Source organism: Coregonus lavaretus, assembly GCF_964263955.1.
Source record: "Coregonus lavaretus genome assembly, chromosome: 31".
Lineage (NCBI taxonomy): Eukaryota > Metazoa > Chordata > Actinopteri > Salmoniformes > Salmonidae > Coregonus > Coregonus lavaretus.
The window spans coordinates 21,628,768-21,648,438 of NC_140018.1; the positions used below are offsets into that span (position 1 = coordinate 21,628,768).

A 19,671-nucleotide genomic window follows, 5' to 3' on the forward strand; every position below is an offset into this window, starting at 1 on the left:
CACATTTTAATAATCGCCAGTGGCTGTACATTACTGTTTAATTACTGTTATCAAACAAACACTAAAAGGGAGAAGAGGAGAAGGTCATCTTCAAAGCTTGGCTACATAAACAGAGCAAATTGGTTAAATACATTTCAAGTGGAGACAGCAGTCGAGAGGGATGTTGCGTTCTGGATAAATGTATTCAAATAACCCATCAACAGACTGTTGCTGTCTCTACTGTGTGTAGCACTGGCATGCTTCAATATTTCCTAGTTCAACATCATTATGGAAAAGTATAAAATTGTGAACAATGACCTAAATACTTCAATTGATTTGTTTTAATAATGGTCAAATGAGTCCTTCATTTAAGAACACATCGATAAATGAAATGTTAGAAACAGAAAACTCACTCAGGAACTTCTGCATATTTGAGGATGGACCGATCTACTGCTCAGTCAAAGATAACAGCATATAAAAGTACACGTTTCGTGAAGGGCTTTCAACTAAAGTGACATTACTGTACCTCTGGAATTACCTCTCTATGGGTCAGTTTCCTGGACACAGATTAAGCCTAGTCCTTGACTAAAAAGAATGCACAATGGCTAATCTCCATTAAAATAGCTTTTTAGTCCAGGACTAGGCTACATCTATGTCCAGGAAACCAACCGTATATGTTACCCTCTTGTTGCTCCCTCCCCTAAGAGGTCATCATCAAACAAAGTAAACATGAACAAAAGTCCTCCTCTTGCTTGGACAGTTTTGTTTACTAAAGCAGACAGTATCAGTATATACAAACAGGTCACCAACCATCAATCAATTTACACATTTTATTTAAATTGTGTTGATGCAGAAATGACAGTCGTTTCACCCAAGAAAAGAAGACAAATAGATACTGTATTGAAAACACAGTAAAGGAAAGATCAATGTCGCCTGAAAATAGTGGATTATATCTACTTGAAGCATTGGGCTACTTAGTGTATGTAAAATTAAATGAGAAAATGTGTATTTCTTTAGGATTTTGAACAGCAAACCAAGTATGTTCCCAAAACATACATACAAAGGGGATATGTGTGTTACACAAAAGTGTTATCAAAACTACAGTCAATAAGTTGTTTGTGTAAACTAATATAAGGAGTATATTAGCAGGTGATAAATGCACTGTTTTAACATACAGGCTCAGGAAGTCTTTCGTGAGCAACTCACTAGTTATGGACAGCCAAGTTGGAAGCTCCACAACAGGAGTCCAATATGGAGACACAGATGTCCTTGTTGTTTACAGTGATGTTGAATGCTTGGGACAGAATTGCTTTCTTCAGACGGATACAGCTGGGGCTGCTGTAGATTAGAGGGTAATGGTCTCTTAATTCTTCTGGGCTAGATCAGCGATATAGTGACACAGTGACGCCGGGGGACAATGGGTCTCATTCTTTGCCAGTGGTAAGCAACTTCAGGGCCTTCTGCAGATTCTGCACCGCCGTGCCCACGTCTTCGTACTGCAGGGCGCTGCCGGCGTACTTGCAGTACTTCTGAGCCCTGGTGTAGTCCTCTGGTGTGAGGCGCACGTCACCTGCCATGACAAAGAATAAGGACTTCCTGTGAGATAAGTGTAATTATTGAAAATAAAAGTTCACACTATAGAATGTGATCTCTTAATTAAGAGAGAATGTGTGTGAGTAACACACACACCTCCCCTATTTTACTCCTTCACTGACCCGCCCTATTAGGTCATAAATCGTCTGAGTCAGACCAGTCTGAAACATCTCTCTGATTTCTCCCTTAACTCAAAACGTATTTAACAAGACCAACCACACTCTGCAATTTCACCAGAATTTGAGACACTGGCCATGAGTGTCATTACCATTTTTCAATATAAGACACTATTTATAACTCTGAAAGAACCATGTCGGTCTAGACACATATGCTAAGCATTTTCAATTTCTTCAGAATTCCAAATGGTTTAAAGCACATTTGTAGTAACATCAACATAAAACATTGAATGGTGTGTTTCAAAATGATAGGTTTCTTGTGTATATGTTAAGTAATGTTAATGCCTATTTATCAGTATGGACAATGAATAAGAACATGTCGTTTTGCAACTTGTTAAAAACTAGAGGAAGGAAAAACTGAGGTGACCGAATGTTTGAAAATAATAACATGATTCAGGATAATTGCTTACCTTTTCAATCAGCTACAGTGAGTGATACACAAATGATGATGATCATGGACAAAATTTCCCCAACCTTTCATTGTCTACCAGTGACTGTCCCATTTACCAAAAAATTTAAATAAACATTACGGGCAGAAAGTACTCACGTATTAGCCACATGGCAAGGGATTTATTTGTGGCTTGCCACAATAAGCTCATATTTACCACCAGTCATTTAAATTATAGGGTTAGGCTGAGGTTGGGTAGATTCTGAACACTTGTGTTAAATCAAGGCAGACGCTGGTGGCCATTATGGTAATTTTATAACCTTGGCCCTTCAGAATATACCACTACGAAAACGCTGTTCCATCTGAGGAAAGATTTGTACAGCTCTGAGGGTGGTTAATGTACTTAATATTTGGGGGCAGGTTAAATGGTCTGGTCAAAGCCCATCACTGTGCTCTCAACTGTTTTCAAAACATCGCTTAAAGCCTCCTCAAATAGAGAAACAGAATGTCAATATTATAACGTTTATCCGTTTCTTCTTATTTTGCTTGGCTTTGAAGGTCATAAATTAAAGTGATACTTTATTTACTTCCCTAGAGTCAGATTAACTTGAGGATACCATTTTTATGTCTCTGTGTCCAATATAAAGGAAGTTAGAGGTAGTTTCACAAGCCAATGCTATCTAGCATTAGCACAATGGCTGGAAGTCTATGGTATCTGCTAGCATGCCAGTCATTGCAATAACGCTAGTTAGCAATTGCGCTAGCGCTAGGAATAGATGAGGCCAAATCAGGTGATTTTGTAAATATTACACAGTACACTTTTATTCTATTCACTTCTAGCAGATAATTTTTCATTTGCCACAGTGTATTTGGTAATGTTCTTATATAAATAAGGTATCTGTTTTTTATTTTTAATACATTTGCAAAAATTATAAAAACGTGTTTTCGCTTTGTCATTATGGGGTATTGTGTGTAGATTGATGAGGGAAAAATTAATTTAATCAATTTTAGAATAAGGCTGTAATGTAACAAAATATGGAAAAAGTCAAGGGGTCTGAATACTCTTTAACACTATCACACTAGCTCCTGCTGAGTAAGCCATGTAATTATCACCTCTCATGCCAACCAAATGCGGTGTTTTCTGCTCTCTATTCATTAACATGTATTAAGGCTGCATTGTCATGACACTGCAATTGGTAATGCAGTCATTTTCCTTTCATCAGCCAGACTGTGATTATTTGGGTTTTGTCTGTGGTCATATTTTTCCCACCAGTGCTGGAATCCAAGAGCCCAAAGTCTGTTTTCCATAAAGCATTTTATGAGGAGACCTGCCGTGTGCCAGTCTCTCTCCACCACTCATGCCCCCCACCCCTCGTCTCCTCACAGCCAAGAGGAGAGCCATCAGCGTGGTGGTTTTGAGATGTGGGAGAGGTGAGCCCCAGGGTGCCTGGGGAAGGGAAGGGGGTACTATGCCGTCCCCGTCCTGTTCTTACTCCTTACCTTCCTGAGTGGCACTCCGCAGTGAGGGGTCGCCTGCCGGAATGCTTCGGGGAACAGGCACTGGTTTAATGGGTTCTCCTGCTAACACAGGGGAACAGGGCAGAGTTAGTCCAGTCCACCCATAACCTCTAGAGTCCAGGAAAAACAATACAGGGCACTTTCAACTTCTGCTACGCCACAACCAAGAAATGTGTTGGCTAACGCTGTTATATGATTTTATGAAGTATAAAGAGAAGTGGTTTGAATGCACTTAGAGCGCAGAGAGCTGCTCAGGCCTCAGTACATTCACTCAAGCCAAATGGATGATTTACTGCAGAGCTATAATGAAAACAAGGTCAGATTTGATGTAATCTGGAACAATGTTAATTTTGCTCCTCACAGCCAATGTATAGACTCCTGAAACAGGTTCCAGCTACATGGGTCCCAAAAAACAAGGGAGGTCCTGGGGGAAATCTGTACAGCTATATTTCATGTGTTTGTATTGCAGGCTCTGAGGTATGCAGCGTGGCGTGCCGCCCCCGATTCAATTAGTGCCAGAGCACCTCTGGGGTCACTGGGTGGAGCCGAGTCATTTCCTCTGTGCCTGGGAGCCAGTGGGCTAATCACAGAGGACACAGGCAGGCCCTGGGCCTTCGGGGGGAAAGCACACTATCAGGGCTTCAGAGTGGACCCTGCTCTCACGGACCCCCTGCCTTCACCCCTGGCTCTGCTCTTTAAAAGGTAGAGCGTGATAGCAGGGAAAACAGGAAGACACGCAGGGTAAAGTCAGGAAGGCCAAGACCTGGACAGACCTCTGCCGCCCACGGCCTGCCAAGACTGAGTCAATAAGGAAACTATGATAAATCTCAACTGTCCATATTACATCCACAACCTATGTTGATGTCATTTATCATCAACAACAACCTTAATGAGCATGTGACATATTAATAATAACCACTAGAGAATGAATAAACAAACATATCTCGTTGGTCTTTGTCTGGTGGGGGTGTTACAAATGACTAGTGTTGGCTGCTTTGTGTGAGGTAACTGTTCCCTGGGTGATATGGGACACAACACCCAAGTCAGCCGCAAAGAAAGCAGCCATTAGGGTTCATTACACAATCCTGTCTCTCCGCTCACAAAAGACCTGCCAAGGAAAAATGATTAGGCCTTTTTCCTATGCTTGTCGCCAATGCCAAAATATACAAGACGGGTATAATGGCAAAGTGTATCCCATAGGCTTGAGCTGAGCTGTACTCAAGTTATGCCAGGGGAACACCACTCTGTTATACATCAGGAGAAGAAAAATGGTCAGATGAAGAATTAGCCTAGTCAAACTAGGCAGACAAATAATTAGTCAAGTCTATGAAGTCTTCATCATGACCATTCTCTGTCTCTCTGCTAGAGCTGATCATGTTTGTAATCACAAGGTAAGACTGCACTGATACATCTAAAGACATGAACATCTCATGAGTATTCTAAAGGCTCTGATGAGTGTTGTGGATGGCAGGGTGGTGTGTAGATGTCCTATCCTTTACCTGCAGGTGGAGGGAGCTCTGCAGGTGTGTTGGCTGGGCAGTGGGCTCCAGGGGGGATGTGGATATTGTTGTAGTTGGTGGGTGGGTAGGGGGGACCCCCAATGGAGCCCGGTTCCTGGGGGTAGGGGGGACCCCCCATGGACCCAGGCACCTGGTTTGGATCCCTGAAGCCGGGCTGGGAATGGGGTGGAGACTGGGGCTGAGCAGACTGAGAGGAGGGTCCCCCTCCACCCTCAGCACCATATTCCTCATCTGGGGAGACAAGGAGAGGGGAAAAAGACAGAGGATTCTAAGATATGTAGTTTGCAGACCTCTCAGATCCCTGTCATGGAGCTCATATTGTTTGCATTTATACTCAACTTTTCAAGTTGACAATGGACAACTACCCTGCCCCCATATCACGCCAGTCATTCTGATAAGGCTGAACTTACGCAAGACTCTGAATGTTAAGTACTGATATGAGGTATGAATCTATAAACGTCTCAATAAAATATATTACTGTGGATGAAGTCAGAAGACAACATGCAGATATACAGTCGTGGTCAAAAGTTTTGAGAATTACACAAATACTAATTTTAACAAAGTCTGCTGCCTCAGTTTTAATGATGGCAATTTGCATATACTCCAGAATGTCATGAAGAGTGATCAGATGAATTGCAATTAATTGCAAAGTCTCTCTTTGCAATGAAAATGAACTTAAATCCCAAAAAAACATTTCCACAGCATTTCAGCCCTGCCACAAAAGGACCAGCTGCCATCATATCAGGGATTCTCTCGTTAACACAGGTGAGAGTGTTGACGAGGACAAGGCTGGAGATCACTATGTCATGCTGATTGAGTTAGAATAACAGACTGGAAGCTTTAAAAGGAGGGTGGTGCTTGAAATCATTGTTCTTCCTCTGTTTACCATGGTTACCTGCAAGGAAACACGTGCCGTCATCATTGCTTTGCACAAAAAGGGCTTCACAGGCAAGGATATTGCTGCTAGTAAGATTGCACCTAAATCAACAATTTTTCGGATCATCAAGAACTTCAAGGAGAGAGGTTCAATTGTTGTGAAGAAGGCGTCAGGGTGCCCAAGAAAGTCCTGCAAGCGCCAGGACCGTCTCCTAAAGTTGATTCAGCTGCGGGATCGGGGCACCACCAGTGCAGAGCTTGCTCAGGAATGGCAGCAGGCAGGTGTGAGTGCATCTGCACGCACAGTAAGGCGAAGACTTTTGGAGGATGGCCTGGTGTCAAGAAGGGCAGCAAAGAAGCCACTTCTCTCCAGGAAAAACGTCAGGGACAGACTGATATACTGCAAAAGGTACAGGTATTGGACTGCTGAGGACTGGGGTAAAGTCATTTTCTCTGATGAATCCCCTTTCCGATTGTTTGGGGCATCCATCCGGAAAATACCTTGTCCGGAGAAGACAAGGTGAGCGCTACCATCAGTCCTGTGTCATGCCAACAGTAAAGCATCCTGAGACCATTCATGTGTGGGGTTGCTTCTCAGCCAAGGGAGTGGGCTCACTCACAATTTTGCCTAAGAGCACAGCCATGAATAAAGAATGGTACCAACACATCCTCCGAGAGCAACTTCTCCCAACCATCCAAGAACAGTTTGGTGACGACCAATGCCTTTTCCAGCATGATGGAGCACCTTGCCATAAGGCAAAAGTGATAACTAAGTGGCTCGGGGAACAAAACATCAACATTTTGGGTCCATGGCCAGGAAACTCCAAGCATTGATTATGCAAGAATGGGCTGCCATCAGTCAGGATGTGGCCCAGATGTTAATTGACAGCATGCCAGGGTGGATTGCAGAGGTCTTGAAAAATAAGGGTCAACTCTGCAAATATTGACCCTTTGCATAAACGTAATGTTATTGTCAATAAAAGCCTTTGACACTTATGGAATGCTTGTAATTATACTTCAGTATACCATAGTAACATCTGACAAAAATATCTCATAACACTGAAGCAGCGAACATTGTGAAGACCTACGACTGTACTGCCCACTGAGTTACATCATTACCTTGCTGTGGCAACAATATCAGCGGCTGACTCAAGATGGTAGGGTACAATAACAAGTCTACCAAATATGTTACACTTCTATCAGGCCACAAACACTTTTTCATCAAAGCACAACAGGATGCTACACTTTATCTTGGTAATCCCTTTCAAAAACATTTCCCACATTTTCTTTTTCAATCATGTGGATTTTACTTCTGAAGCTTCAATTCGCAATATGCTTCAATCTATTCCGAAGACCATGATTGGTTCATTTTTCACAGTGCAGACCGTGGGGTGGGTATGCCTCAAGATGAAACTACCACCAGGTCCCAGACCAGCCATCCTCTCCTCACGCTGTCTTGTGCAAACAGGAGGAATGAGTCACCAAGGAGCCCCTTTTTTCCTTCATGTAAACAGTGATGCAAAGGAAGGTTACAGGAAACCTTACAGCTATGGAAGTGGATATGAGCTTCCAACACACAATGACAGCTTCTTGGCATGGATTGGCTGAGATGAATTAGAGATGGCCACTTTGGGGCAATGTGCCGAGTGCCGACATACTGCTCAAACGGAATGATGTGAACACTAAGTTGTGGAGAAACATACCAGGCATTAAGTCTAGATTTTCTTATGCAAAGACGAAGCCTAAGATTAAAACAGAAGTACTTGAGTAATGACAACGTATAAAAGACTAAACATATTTGACTTTAAAAGACTATTCAAACAAAAACAAGACTTCAAAAAGTGTCAAGTGTTTTTTGTGTGTACTGAACTTCAATGGGCTTAACAGGAAAAGGTTATCTACTCAGTCTTTGAGCTGCGATATACACCATGTTTCTAAAGCACAGTGAGCCAAATCCCAGAAGAACAAGCTTCAATCCAGTAATGGTGGAAATTCCATTTCATGGGTATGGCGCCTGTTCTTTAGACTCATTAAAAGTAATACTATGCTTAAAACATATTTTGGAGTGACCAGATTTAATTTAAAGAAAATATTAACCCCAAATATATTTTCTGAGATTAAAAATCATACACTGTATGTGCCTACATGTGCTATATTTGACACCACTTTGGACATAGATCCCTAACCTCCATAAAATTACATTATGGAGAGGAAGTGTGAGATGAATGAAAAACAGACCGTAACACATTTTCATATATGTTTCTGTGTCAGTCTTAAAACCATTTCCTCTGCCAATATTTAAGTTTCTCTAGCCTATTGTCCCGTTTTCCCCAAGACTCAAGGTGAAATAATATGGCTGGGGTAGGCTAACACAAATAAACCGTCTAGGCTTATGTGACTACATCTGCATTTGTCGTGGTGCGAAAGGCCGCTAGTCTATGGGCAGACCCAGAGGATTGAGGGGCTAATAGGAGGGAGTGGGCCAGATGAGGATGGGGAGGGCTGGTCCCAGAACATCTCTCTGAGATATGGAGAACTATGGAGCTGTGAAACAGGAACCGGGAAGTTTCCCTGCAGACACCCTCCCCTGACTCTCCCTGTTCTGCTCTAGTCACTCACAGCCCAGCCCTGCACACCCTCAGCCGCACACACTGAGCAGCATTGTATCCTACTTACTTACAGAGGGGGATCTTGATTGCTCCGAGATAAAAACCACAAAATCACCCCCCCCCCCCCCCCCCCCCCCCACACACACACACACACACCTCACTCCTCTCTTTGGATCAGATGAAACTCTCACGATTAGAGCCATGTGAGAGACAGACAGTAAAGATAAAGCTGCGGTTAATCTCACATTATGTCTGAATCAGTGAAAGGAGCAGAGACGGGAGCTGTGGTTGAGCGTTTTGCCAATGGCCCACTTAATCTTGATTTGTGCCAATAACAGTCGGGAGTGATGGGCGTTTTAAATGGGTGTTGACAGCGACTCTAGCACAAGGGCTTGGTTCAGTTTGACCCAATAACTGGCCAGCAGGGTGAAAAAATGCACAGGGATAATTAGCGACAGAGACCGTGAAGAAGGGATCGTAAACAGATGGAAAGATTTTATCGAATGCAAGTCTCAAGGCTCGGAATGCTGCCTTGTGCATAGGACAGACCATCCCAAAGTTTGAAAGGATATGCATTACTGACACCATCAAAATTCAGTCCTGTAGTCACAGACCAGTGATACACTGCATAGAAACTCTCCTCCTCATAATGACACTCTGAAATGATGTACAGTACCAGTCAAAAGTTTGGACACACCTACTCATTCAAGGGTTTTTCTTTATTTTTTACTATTTTCTACATTGTTGAATAATAGTGAAGACATCAAAACTATGAAATAACACATGGAATCATGTAGTAACCAAAAAAGTGTTAAACAAATCTAAATATATTTTATATTGGAGATTCTTCAAATAGCCACCCTTTGCCTTGACGACAGTTTTGCACACTCTTGGCATTCTCTCAACCAGCTTCATGAGGTAGTCACCTGGATTAGATTTCAATTAACAGGTGTGCCTTCTTAAAAGTTAATTTGTGGAATTAATGCGTTTGAGCCAATCAGTTGTGTTGTGACAAGGTAGGGGGGATATACAGAAGGTAGCCCTATTTGGTAAAAGACCCAAGTCCATATTATGGCAACAACAGCTCAAATAAGCAAAGAGAAATGACAGTCTTTATTACTTTAAGACATGAAGGTCAGTCAATACGGAACATTTCAAGAACTTTGAAAGTTTCTTCAAGTACAGTCGCAAAAAACATCAAGCGCTATGATGAAACTGGCTCTCATGAGGACCGCCACAGGAATGGAAGACCCAGAGTTACCTCTGCTGCAGAGGATAAGTTCATTAGAGTTACCAGCCTCAGAAATTGCAGCCCAAATAAATGCTTCACAGAGTTCAAGTAACAGACACATCTCAACATCAACTGTTCAGAGGGGACTGTGTGAATCAGGCCTTCATGGTCAAATTGCTGCAAAGAAACCACTACTAAAGGACACCAATAATAAGAAGAGACCTGCTTGGGCCAAGAAACACGAGCAATGGACATTAGACAGGTGCAAATTTGTTCTTTGGTCTAGAGTCAAAATTTGAGATTTTGGATTCCAACCGCCGTGTCTTTGTGAGACGCAGAGTAGGTGAACGGATGATATCTGCATGTATAGTTCCCTTGTAAAGCATGGAGGAGGATGTGTTATGGTGTGGGGGTGCTTTGCTGGTGACACGGTCTGTGATTTATTTAGAATTCAAGGCACACAATACCAGCATATCTACCACAGCATTCTGCAGCGATACGCCATCCCATCTGGTTTGGGCTTAGTGGGACTATCATCTGTTTTTCAACAGGACAATAACCCAACACACCTTTAGGCTGTGTAAGAGCTATTTTACCAAGACGGAGAGTGATGGAGTGCTGCATCAGATGACCTGGCCTCCACAATCCCCCGACCTCAACCCAATTGAGATGGTTTGGGATGAGTCAGACCGCAGAGTGAAGGAAAAGCAGCCAACAAGTGCTCAGCATATGTGGGAAATCCTTCAAGACTGTTGGAAAGCATTCCAGGTGAAGCTGGTTGAGAGAATGCCAAGAGTGTGCAAAGCTGTCATCACAGCAAAGGGTGGCTATTTGAAGAATCAGATATATAAAATATATTTTGATTTGTTTAACACTTTTTTTGTTTACTACATGATTCCATATGTGTTATTTCATAGTTTTGATGTCTTTACTATTATTCTACAATGTAGAAAATAGTAAAAATAAAGAAAAACCCTTGAATGAGTAGGTGTGTCCAAACTTTTGACTGGTACTGTATATTTTGCTAACCCAATTATAAGACTCAAACAAAGTAGCCACAACGCATATGTGTTGAGCTGATGACAGTCTTCTACTTGGCCAAAAGGCCAACAGACACACCTACTCACCTAATTTAATTGATTGGCAACTGCAGAGGTACTGAATGTTCTGAAAGAGCCCCTAATCCTAATGATAGACTAAAAAAGACACTTCAGTACATTATTGATGCCCTGTGAGAGAACATTGACAGAGTATTTGTAGCTTGTGAAGTTGAATTTGAGTTAAACTCCCACTTTCCATGCTTTGCCCTCACCACATTGGTTATTTGAGATGTGACCTTATTTTTCATGAAATGTTAAGGAATCAAATACATCTGTACTAGTTTCCATCATTTGGTGGCATGGCTACAAAACAAGCGTGCCTTCTCTGACTGGACAGGACTTGTGGGCAACATGGCTAGAAGCTTGCACTTGTTCTGCCTCTGGCTCTCTCTCTTCCATCAGGACAGGGTTCAGCACCACGGTTGAGGCTTGGGGAAAATGTGCTAATCAACAAAGTTGCTTCCTATTGGCTCTCCCTCATTTCAACAATGTTTTCCTCCATTTCTTTCCCCTTGCTAATCATCTCCTCCTCCTTGGAAGTGGAAAGTCAAGCAAATATGTATCTGAGACAATGCAGTCACTGTGGCCCCTAAACAAAGTAAGTTTGATTCCCACACGTAGGTTTCATTAACCTACTAAACAGGTCTAATGAACGGTGTTAATAAAAGACAGTAAAACCAATACAACGTCAAAATGGCTATAAGTCTAAAATAAAAATCTATCCCCATATGAAAATACAGTAAAACCAAGAGTAAAAACTAAAAGACGAAAATCCCAAAATGAACACCCAAAGTACAGTCTGTTCATCATTTTAACACATCCTACTTTCTTTTCATTGTCACCCTGCAGCACGTCTGCATGTTTTCATGTAATGATGAGCAACGGGTCACCCTCTTCCTGAGTTGTTTGACAGACATGTGGAAACAGTGAGATGCAGTGATAAGATCCTGATGTGTGTGGACTGAGTTAGACTCAATATGAGGGAGAGGAGAGAGTATGATATCAGCTTTCTCTTGGCAATGTTACACATCGGTGGGAATAACCATGCATGATGTCACCACTTACAGACGGAGGCCCACATTCACAACAGGCGGGAGGGAGGGGAGGGACGTTGCACTCCCCACACAAAGAGATGAACTACACCAGAAAGTAGGCTGTGTCTAAAACTAGACTTCACAGACAGTCATACTGTAACTTCTATTCATCTGTGTGGCTAAATCAAAAGAGAGATGAAATAGGGGAAAGACCAGCCACACGTTGATTTAGAGGCCCTGTCCCCATCATTTCAGTCTGCGTGTGGGTTGGGTCGCAGTAGAGTGGAGGGCTCTAGAGATGACTTCATCGCTGACATGTGGTGCTCAGGTCAAACGTACTGTATCACGCCCAACAGATGTTCAGAGAGGAGCACAGTGATCTAACTGCTCTGCCATCTGCAGCGCCATGGTCGGCTTCATATCACCCTCTAACAGGTGGTTCGGAGGGTCCCCCAGTCCCCCAGCCCTGTCCTGTCCTGTCTCATCTCAGGAAACTGCTCAACTGGGGCATCTGTACCGCCTGGCCAACCACTCAGTACTTGGTCCGAGATGTAGTTACTCTGCGAGTCTCAGTCTCTAAAGGGTGTTAAAATGTACACCGACAGACAGACAGACATGGGCCCTCGCACACAAACCAACATAAGACTGATGTATGTAACACAATCATACAAACTCATTTTAAGACTGTTCTTAACCAGTGGATGTCAGCTGCAACCTTCAATCCAAAGATTTTGCCAAAGATTTTGTAACATTACATAATTCTTACACCACAGCCACAGGGTAAAACTACCTACTCTGGGCCCTTCCTGACCCTCTAAGGATAAGGGGTTGAAAAAACCATGAAACAAATATCAGCTCTCTCACACACACAAAGCCACTGCAAGCCTCCGCTGCTGCACTCTCAGACTCGATAAGGCACACAATGACAGCCAACCTTTACTGACTGAAGCACGTCGTCACCCAGACGGAGGAAAGCAGGTCTAAAGGCTCCTGAAGGAAAGGCCAGGAGAAGAGGTATTTTCTTAACGGGTCATAGTTTGTTTGGGTGGCAGTGCTGATAGAATATCAGTCCTTACCATATGTTTCCTCTTCATAGCCAGCAGGGCCAGCCTGTGGGGTTTCACCACTTTTCAGACAGTTGTGGATGTAGGTGGCCTTCCATCTCGCATACTTCCTGTGCTGGATGTTCTGAAAAAGAGTAAGGAGGGAGGGAGGAGGTAAATAACACAGAAATAATCAAGATAAGAGAAGTGAATTAAAAGCAATTAGTTAAACAATGGCGACTGGAGGAAGAGGCTTAAAATACGACTGTTTGGATTTTCCTTTGGCTTACGGTAGAGGGAGGGATGGCGACAGGATGAAGAAATTGCTGTGGTTTCTAACACCCAGGTCACAAAATTCATTAGAAGTTCTATGGACCTCATTTAAAAAGTTCACTCCCTGGTAATCTTATCTGTGGATTAATTAACTGGAAATTCATTGGAGGATCTAGTACAAAACTTTACTAAACTACAGATTCACTTTAGTCAACAAGTAAATCCAGGTTGTTTCTGATTTAGCGCAATTAATTAGATGACTTTAGTCACATGCACAGGGTACAATGAAGACATAAAAAGTCAATTAATTTCTAAAGCAACTAACACAATCATAATTCTAATCTAATCTACCCCTGGAGATAACAATATACTAGACCTGAGGGAAAGTTTAGGACTGATGATAGCTACAATTAGAGCTCACACTCCATTTAACAGGCTCACATACAATCTGCTAAACTCTCTAGATCACCATCCACTAAAAGTTTTGGCACTCCTCTCTGGTGCTGAAATGTCCCTTTTTCTGTAAGAAATCCAATCTCCCATAATGCATTGTGACGTGCTTTGTATAAAACGTATCTCCAGTAATCAGCGAGTGGGGGACTCTGAGGCTCCTTTGTCTGGGTTAGTGTTACAGAGAGAAAGCTCCGTGTTAAAGCAGCCTGTCCAATGAGCTTTCTACAGCGGGAAAATGCCTGGCCCTTAGGGAGAGCAGCCATTCAATGAAACATTGTCTGTCATCTGCCACAGTCCACTTCCCTAAGTAGAAAAGACATCTGTGGCCATGGAGACCCATGGAGAAGCTTTAAAAAGGCCTCTGCTGCTGAGATTGTCGGTCTACTAGTGTCTAGTTGTCTACGGTCCTAGACTGGGCTGGAGAGTCTATATGTTACAGTCCGCACTATTTCCCTATTCTTTCCATGTCTTGGATTTTCTATGGTTTTGAGAGCAGCCGTGGACTGATGTAAGGATGGAAATGTGGATAGCCAGTTCATTATACTTCACACACACATTACTTCACACAGTGTAAATTTATTAATGTTCTGAAATAAAAAGGTAGATTTATTTACAATATAGTCTATAGGCCCTACAGGGTAGGATAAGGGTATTCCTAATTGATGACTTACCTCCTCCGATAACTCGCCGAAAACTGACAGGACATCTAACAAAAGGCTAGATGTGTAGAAGGACTTAATCATATTCCTACAAAGAAAGACAGAAATATATTTTAAAAATGTTAAATTCATCATACTGTTGGATTCTTAATTAAGGCATACTGAAGCCATTATACCAAAGTGTTTAAAACCTGCCAGCCAATTGTGACAAATGTCTACTACAAGAAATGCTGCTTTCCAGAACATGGATAATTCTATAATTCTCAAATATGTGGGTTTGTCTCTTATGTGGTTGCATGATAATTGGATCCAAGGATCCAAACAGGTCCAGAATGACTAAAATAACTGTCTTTGGATTCAAATAGCAAACTATTTGCCCTGATACAACATTAGTCATGACACTAAAAGAGAGGATTGTGGGTCTGGAGTCAGAGTTCAGAGACGACACCACTTGTGGGCATTCAGTGTAGATCACACAAGGGGAACAAGGGAGGGTAAACATGTCATAAAATCCCACAGCTGGTTCCAGGAAGCATAAACACAGGGACGTAAAAAAATACAGAAACATAGGGGCTTGCTTTCTGGGGGCTTCCAGTCCAGAGGTGTGTCCAGTCAATGTAAGCCTTGTAGTGGAGCCGTACAGAGCAGTGCAGAGCGGAGCGGAAAGTAGACCAATGTACTGAAAAGCTGAAGGAAGTTTCTTATTCAGGGTCAGTTCCCATAAACATTCAATGGATTGTTTATGTAGGTCCAGTTTCTTGTAAATCAAGACTTTATATTAATATAGCCTAATTCTCGTAATCCCGACTTGAAGACAATAATGTTTTATTTGTATTTTCAAAGTTTTTCCAAATGTGGTTCTACATATGTCTACATAGCACTGGGGGCACCAGTTTCACTTGTGAGAGTAAAAATTACCTGCTTTGTTTTATATAACTATAATGGCGCCAAAGGAGATGGCTGCCGTTTTACGGCCCACTAACCAATTGTGATATTATATGTGTTCTTTCGCATTATTTTTAATTTATTCTGTACATAATGTTTCTGCCACCGTCTCTTATGACCAAAAAGAGCTTCTGGATATCAGGACAACGATTACTCACCTCGTATTGGACGAAGATTTTACTTCAACGAGTCGGATGCAAAGGATATTCTACAGACACCCGACAAGGCCCAAATCCCTGTCATTCGCATGAGAAAGAGACGGAGATATCGTGAATGTAGGTCGGGGTGCCTTCTAAGGATCCGACGGCGAGTGAGTAATCTGCCTCTTCCATCAGTCCTATTAGTCAACGTACAATCATTGGAAAACAAAATGGACGACCTACGATCAAGGATATCCTACCAACGGTACATTAAAAACGAATATCTTATGTTTCACAGAGTCGTGGCTGAACGACGACATGGATAACATACAGCTGGCGGGATATACGCTACATCGGGAGAATAAAACAGCCGACTCTAGTAAGACAAGGGGTGGCGGGTCTGTGTATATTTGTAAACAACAGCTGGTGCACAAAATCTAGGTAGAGTATCTCATGATAAGCTGTAGACCACACTATTTACCAAGAGAGTTTTCTATATTTTTCGTAGCTGTCTATTTACCACCACAAACCGATGCTGGCACTAAGACTGCACTCAATGAGCTGTATAAGGCCATAAGTAAACAGGAAAACGCTCATCCAGAGGCAGCGCTCCTAGTGGCCGGGGACATTAATGTAGGGAAACTTAAATCCGTTCTACCTAATTTCTACCAGCATGTTAAAAAACAACAACTCTAGACCACCTTTACTCCACACACAAAGACGCGTACAAAGCTCTCCCTCGCCCTCCATTTGGCAAACATGACCATAACTCTATCCTCCTGATTCCTGCTTATAAGCAAAAACTAAAGCAGGAAGCACAAGTGACTCGGTTAATAAGGAAGTGGTCATATGACGCGGATGCTAAGCTACAGGACTGTTTTGCAAGCACAGACTGGAATATGTTCCGGGATTCTTCCGATGGCATTGAGGAGTACACCACATAAGTCACTGGCTTCATCAATAAGTGCATCGATGACGTCGTCCCCACAGTGACAGTACGTACACTACCAGTAAAAGTTTGGACACACCTACTCATTCAAGGGTTTCTCTTTATTTTTTACATTGTAGAATAATAGTGAAGACATCAAAAATTATGAAATAACACATATGGAACCATGTAGTAAACAAAAAAGTGTTAAACAAATCAAAATACATTTTTATATTTCAGATGCTTCAAATAGCCACCCTTTGCCTTGATGACAGCTTTGCACACTCTTGGCATTCCCTCAACCAGCTTCACCTGGAATGCTTTTCCAACAGTCTTGAAGGAGTTCCCACATGCTGAGCACTGGTTGGCTGCTTTTCCTTCACTCTGCGGTCTGACTCATCCCAAACCATCTCAATTGGGTTGAGATCGGTGGATTGTGGAGGCCAGGTCATCTGATGCAGCACTCCATCACTCTCCTCCTTGGTAAAATAGCCCTTACACAGCCTGGAGGTGTGTTGGGTCATGGTCCTGTTGGAAAAACAAACGATAGTCCCACTAAGCCTAAACCAGATGGGATGGCGTATCGATGTAGAATGCTGTGGTAGCCATGCTGGTTAAGTGTGCCTTGAATTCTAAATAAAATCGCAGACAGTGTCAGCAGCAAAGCAAACACACACCATTACACCTCCTCCTCCATGCTTTACGGTGGGAAATGCAGTGAGGGAAAAAAGTATTTGATCCCCTGCTGATTTTGTACGTTTGCCCACTGACAAAGAAATGATCAGTCCATAATTTTAAATGGTAGGTTTATTTGAACAGTGAGAGACAGAATAACAACAACAAAAAATCCAGAAAAATGCATGTCAAAGATGTTATAAATTGATTTGCATTTTAAATGAGGGAAATAAGTATTTGACCCCCTCTCAATCAGAAATAATTCTGGCTCCCAGGTGTCTTTTATACAGGTAACGAGTTGAGATTAGGAGCACACTCTTAAAGGGAGTGCTCAAATCTCAGCTTGTTACCTGTATAAAAGACACCTGTCCACAGAAGCAATCAAATCAATCAGATTCCAAACTCTCCACCATGGCCAAGACCAAAGAGCTCTCCAATGATGTCAGGGACAAGATTGTAGACCTACACAAGGCTGGAATGGGCTACAAGACCATCACCAAGCAGCTTGGTGAGAAGGTGACAACAGTTGGTGCGATTATTCGCAAATGGAAGAAACACAAAATAACTGTCAATCTCCCTCGGCCTGGGGCTCCATGCAAGATCTCACCTCGTGGAGTTGCAATGATCTTGAGAACGGTGAGGAATCAGCCCAGAACTACACGGGAGGATCTTGTCAATGATCTCAAGGCAGCTGGGACCATAGTCACCAAGAAAACAATTGGTAACACACTACGCCGTGAAGGACTGAAATCCTGCAGCGCCCGCAAGGTCCCCCTGATCAAGACAGCACATATTCAGGCCCGTCTGAAGTTTGCCAATGAACATCAGAATGATTCAGACGAGAATTGGGTGAAAGTGTTGTGGTCAGATGAGACCAAAATCGAGCTCTTTGCATCAACTCAACTCGCCCTGTTTGGAGGAGGAGGAATGCTGCCTATGACCCCAAGAAGACCATCCCCACCGTCAAACAAGGAGGTGGAAACAGTATGCTTTGGGGGTGTTTTTCTGCTAAGGGGACAGGACAACTTCACCGCATCAAAGGGACGATGGACGGGGCCATGTACCGTCAAATCTTGGGTGAGAACCTCCTTCCCTCAGCCAGGGCATTGAAAATGGGTCGTGGATGGGTATTCAAGCATGACAATGACCCAAAACACACGGCCAAGGCAACAAAGGAGTGGCTCAAGAAGAAGCACATTAAGATCCTGGAGTGGCCTAGCCAGTCTCCAGACCTTAATCCCATAGAAAATCTGTGGAGGGAGCTGAAGGTTCGAGTTGCCAAACGTCAGCCTCGAAACCTTAATGACTTCGAGAAGATCTGCAAAGAGGAGTGGGACAAAATCCCTCTTGAGATGTGTGCAAACCTGGTGGCCAACTACAAGAAACGTCTGACCTCTGTGATTGCCTACAAGGGTTTTGCCACCAAGTACTAAGTCATGTTTTGCAGAGGGGTCAAATACTTATTTCCCTCATTAAAATGCAAATCAATTTATAAAATTTTTAACATGCATTTTTCTGGATTTATTTGTTGTTATTCTGTCTCTCACTGTTCAAATAAACCTACCATTAAAATCATAGACTGATCACGTCTTTGTCAGTGGGCAAACATACAAAATCAGCAGGGGATCAAATACTTTTTTCCCTCACTGTACACATGCGGAGATCATCCGTTCACCCACACCGCATCCCACAAAGACAAAGCGGTTGGAACCAAAAATCTCCAATTTGGGACAAATTTACACCGGTCTAATGTCCATTGCTCGTGTTTCTTGGCCCAAGCAGGTCTCTTCTTCTTACTGGTGTCCTTTAGTAGTGGTTTCTTTGCAGCAATTCCACCATGAAGGCCTGATTCACACAGTCCCCTCTGAACAGTTGATGTTGAGATGTGTCTGTTACTTGAACTCTGTGAAGCATTTATTTGGGCTGCAATTTCTGAGGCTGGTAACTCTAATGAACTTATCCTCTGCAGCAGAGGTAACTCTGGGTCTTCCATTCCTGTGGCGGTCCTCATGAGAGCTAGTTTCATCATATCGCTTGAGGGTTTTTGCGACTGCACTTGAATAAACTTTCAAAGTTCTTGAAATGTTCCGTATTGACTGACCTTCATGTCTAAAAATAATGATGGACTGTCATTTCTCTTTGCTTATTTGAGTTGTTCCTGCCATAATATGGACTTGGTATTTTACCAAATAGGGCTATCTTCTGTATACCCTCCCTACCTTGTCACAACACAACTGATTGGCTCAAACGCATTAAGGAGGAAAGAAAGTCCACAAATTAACTTTTAAGGCAACCTGTTAATTGAAATGAATTCCAGGTGAATACCTCATAAAGCTGGTTGAGAGAATGCCAAACGTGTGCAAAGCTGTCATGAAGGCAAAGGGTGGCTATTTGAATATAAAATATACACTAATTTTCTTGTTTTCGAAAGAAAAGCAAAAAAAATTGTCCATTAAAATAACATCAAATTGATCAGAAATACAGTGTAGACATTGTTAATGTTGTAAATGGCTATTGTAACTGGAAACGGC

The 19,671-nt window shown here is 42.5% G+C and overlaps 1 protein-coding gene across 2 annotated transcripts in view; it reads right to left on the bottom strand.

Annotated features, from left to right (window-relative positions):
- Nucleotides 1-795: 795 nt before the first annotated feature.
- Nucleotides 796-19,671, bottom strand: part of LOC311106985 (vacuolar protein sorting-associated protein VTA1 homolog) — a 61,997-nt gene continuing 43,121 nt past the window's right edge. Inside the window, exons 4-8 of one of the 2 annotated variants that reach the window (XM_084149404.1) lie at nt 14,465-14,540; nt 13,101-13,212; nt 5,154-5,405; nt 3,637-3,714; nt 796-1,549 (exon numbers count right to left, since the gene is read on the bottom strand). In XM_084149404.1, the coding sequence (XP_084005530.1) occupies nt 1,404-1,549; nt 3,637-3,714; nt 5,154-5,405; nt 13,101-13,212; nt 14,465-14,540 (664 nt within the window). In that variant the 3' untranslated portion in view covers nt 796-1,403. Of the gene's footprint in view, nt 1,550-3,636; nt 3,718-5,153; nt 5,406-13,100; nt 13,213-14,464; nt 14,541-19,671 lie in introns of both variants that reach the window. The other variant, XM_084149403.1, reaches the window with a different exon arrangement.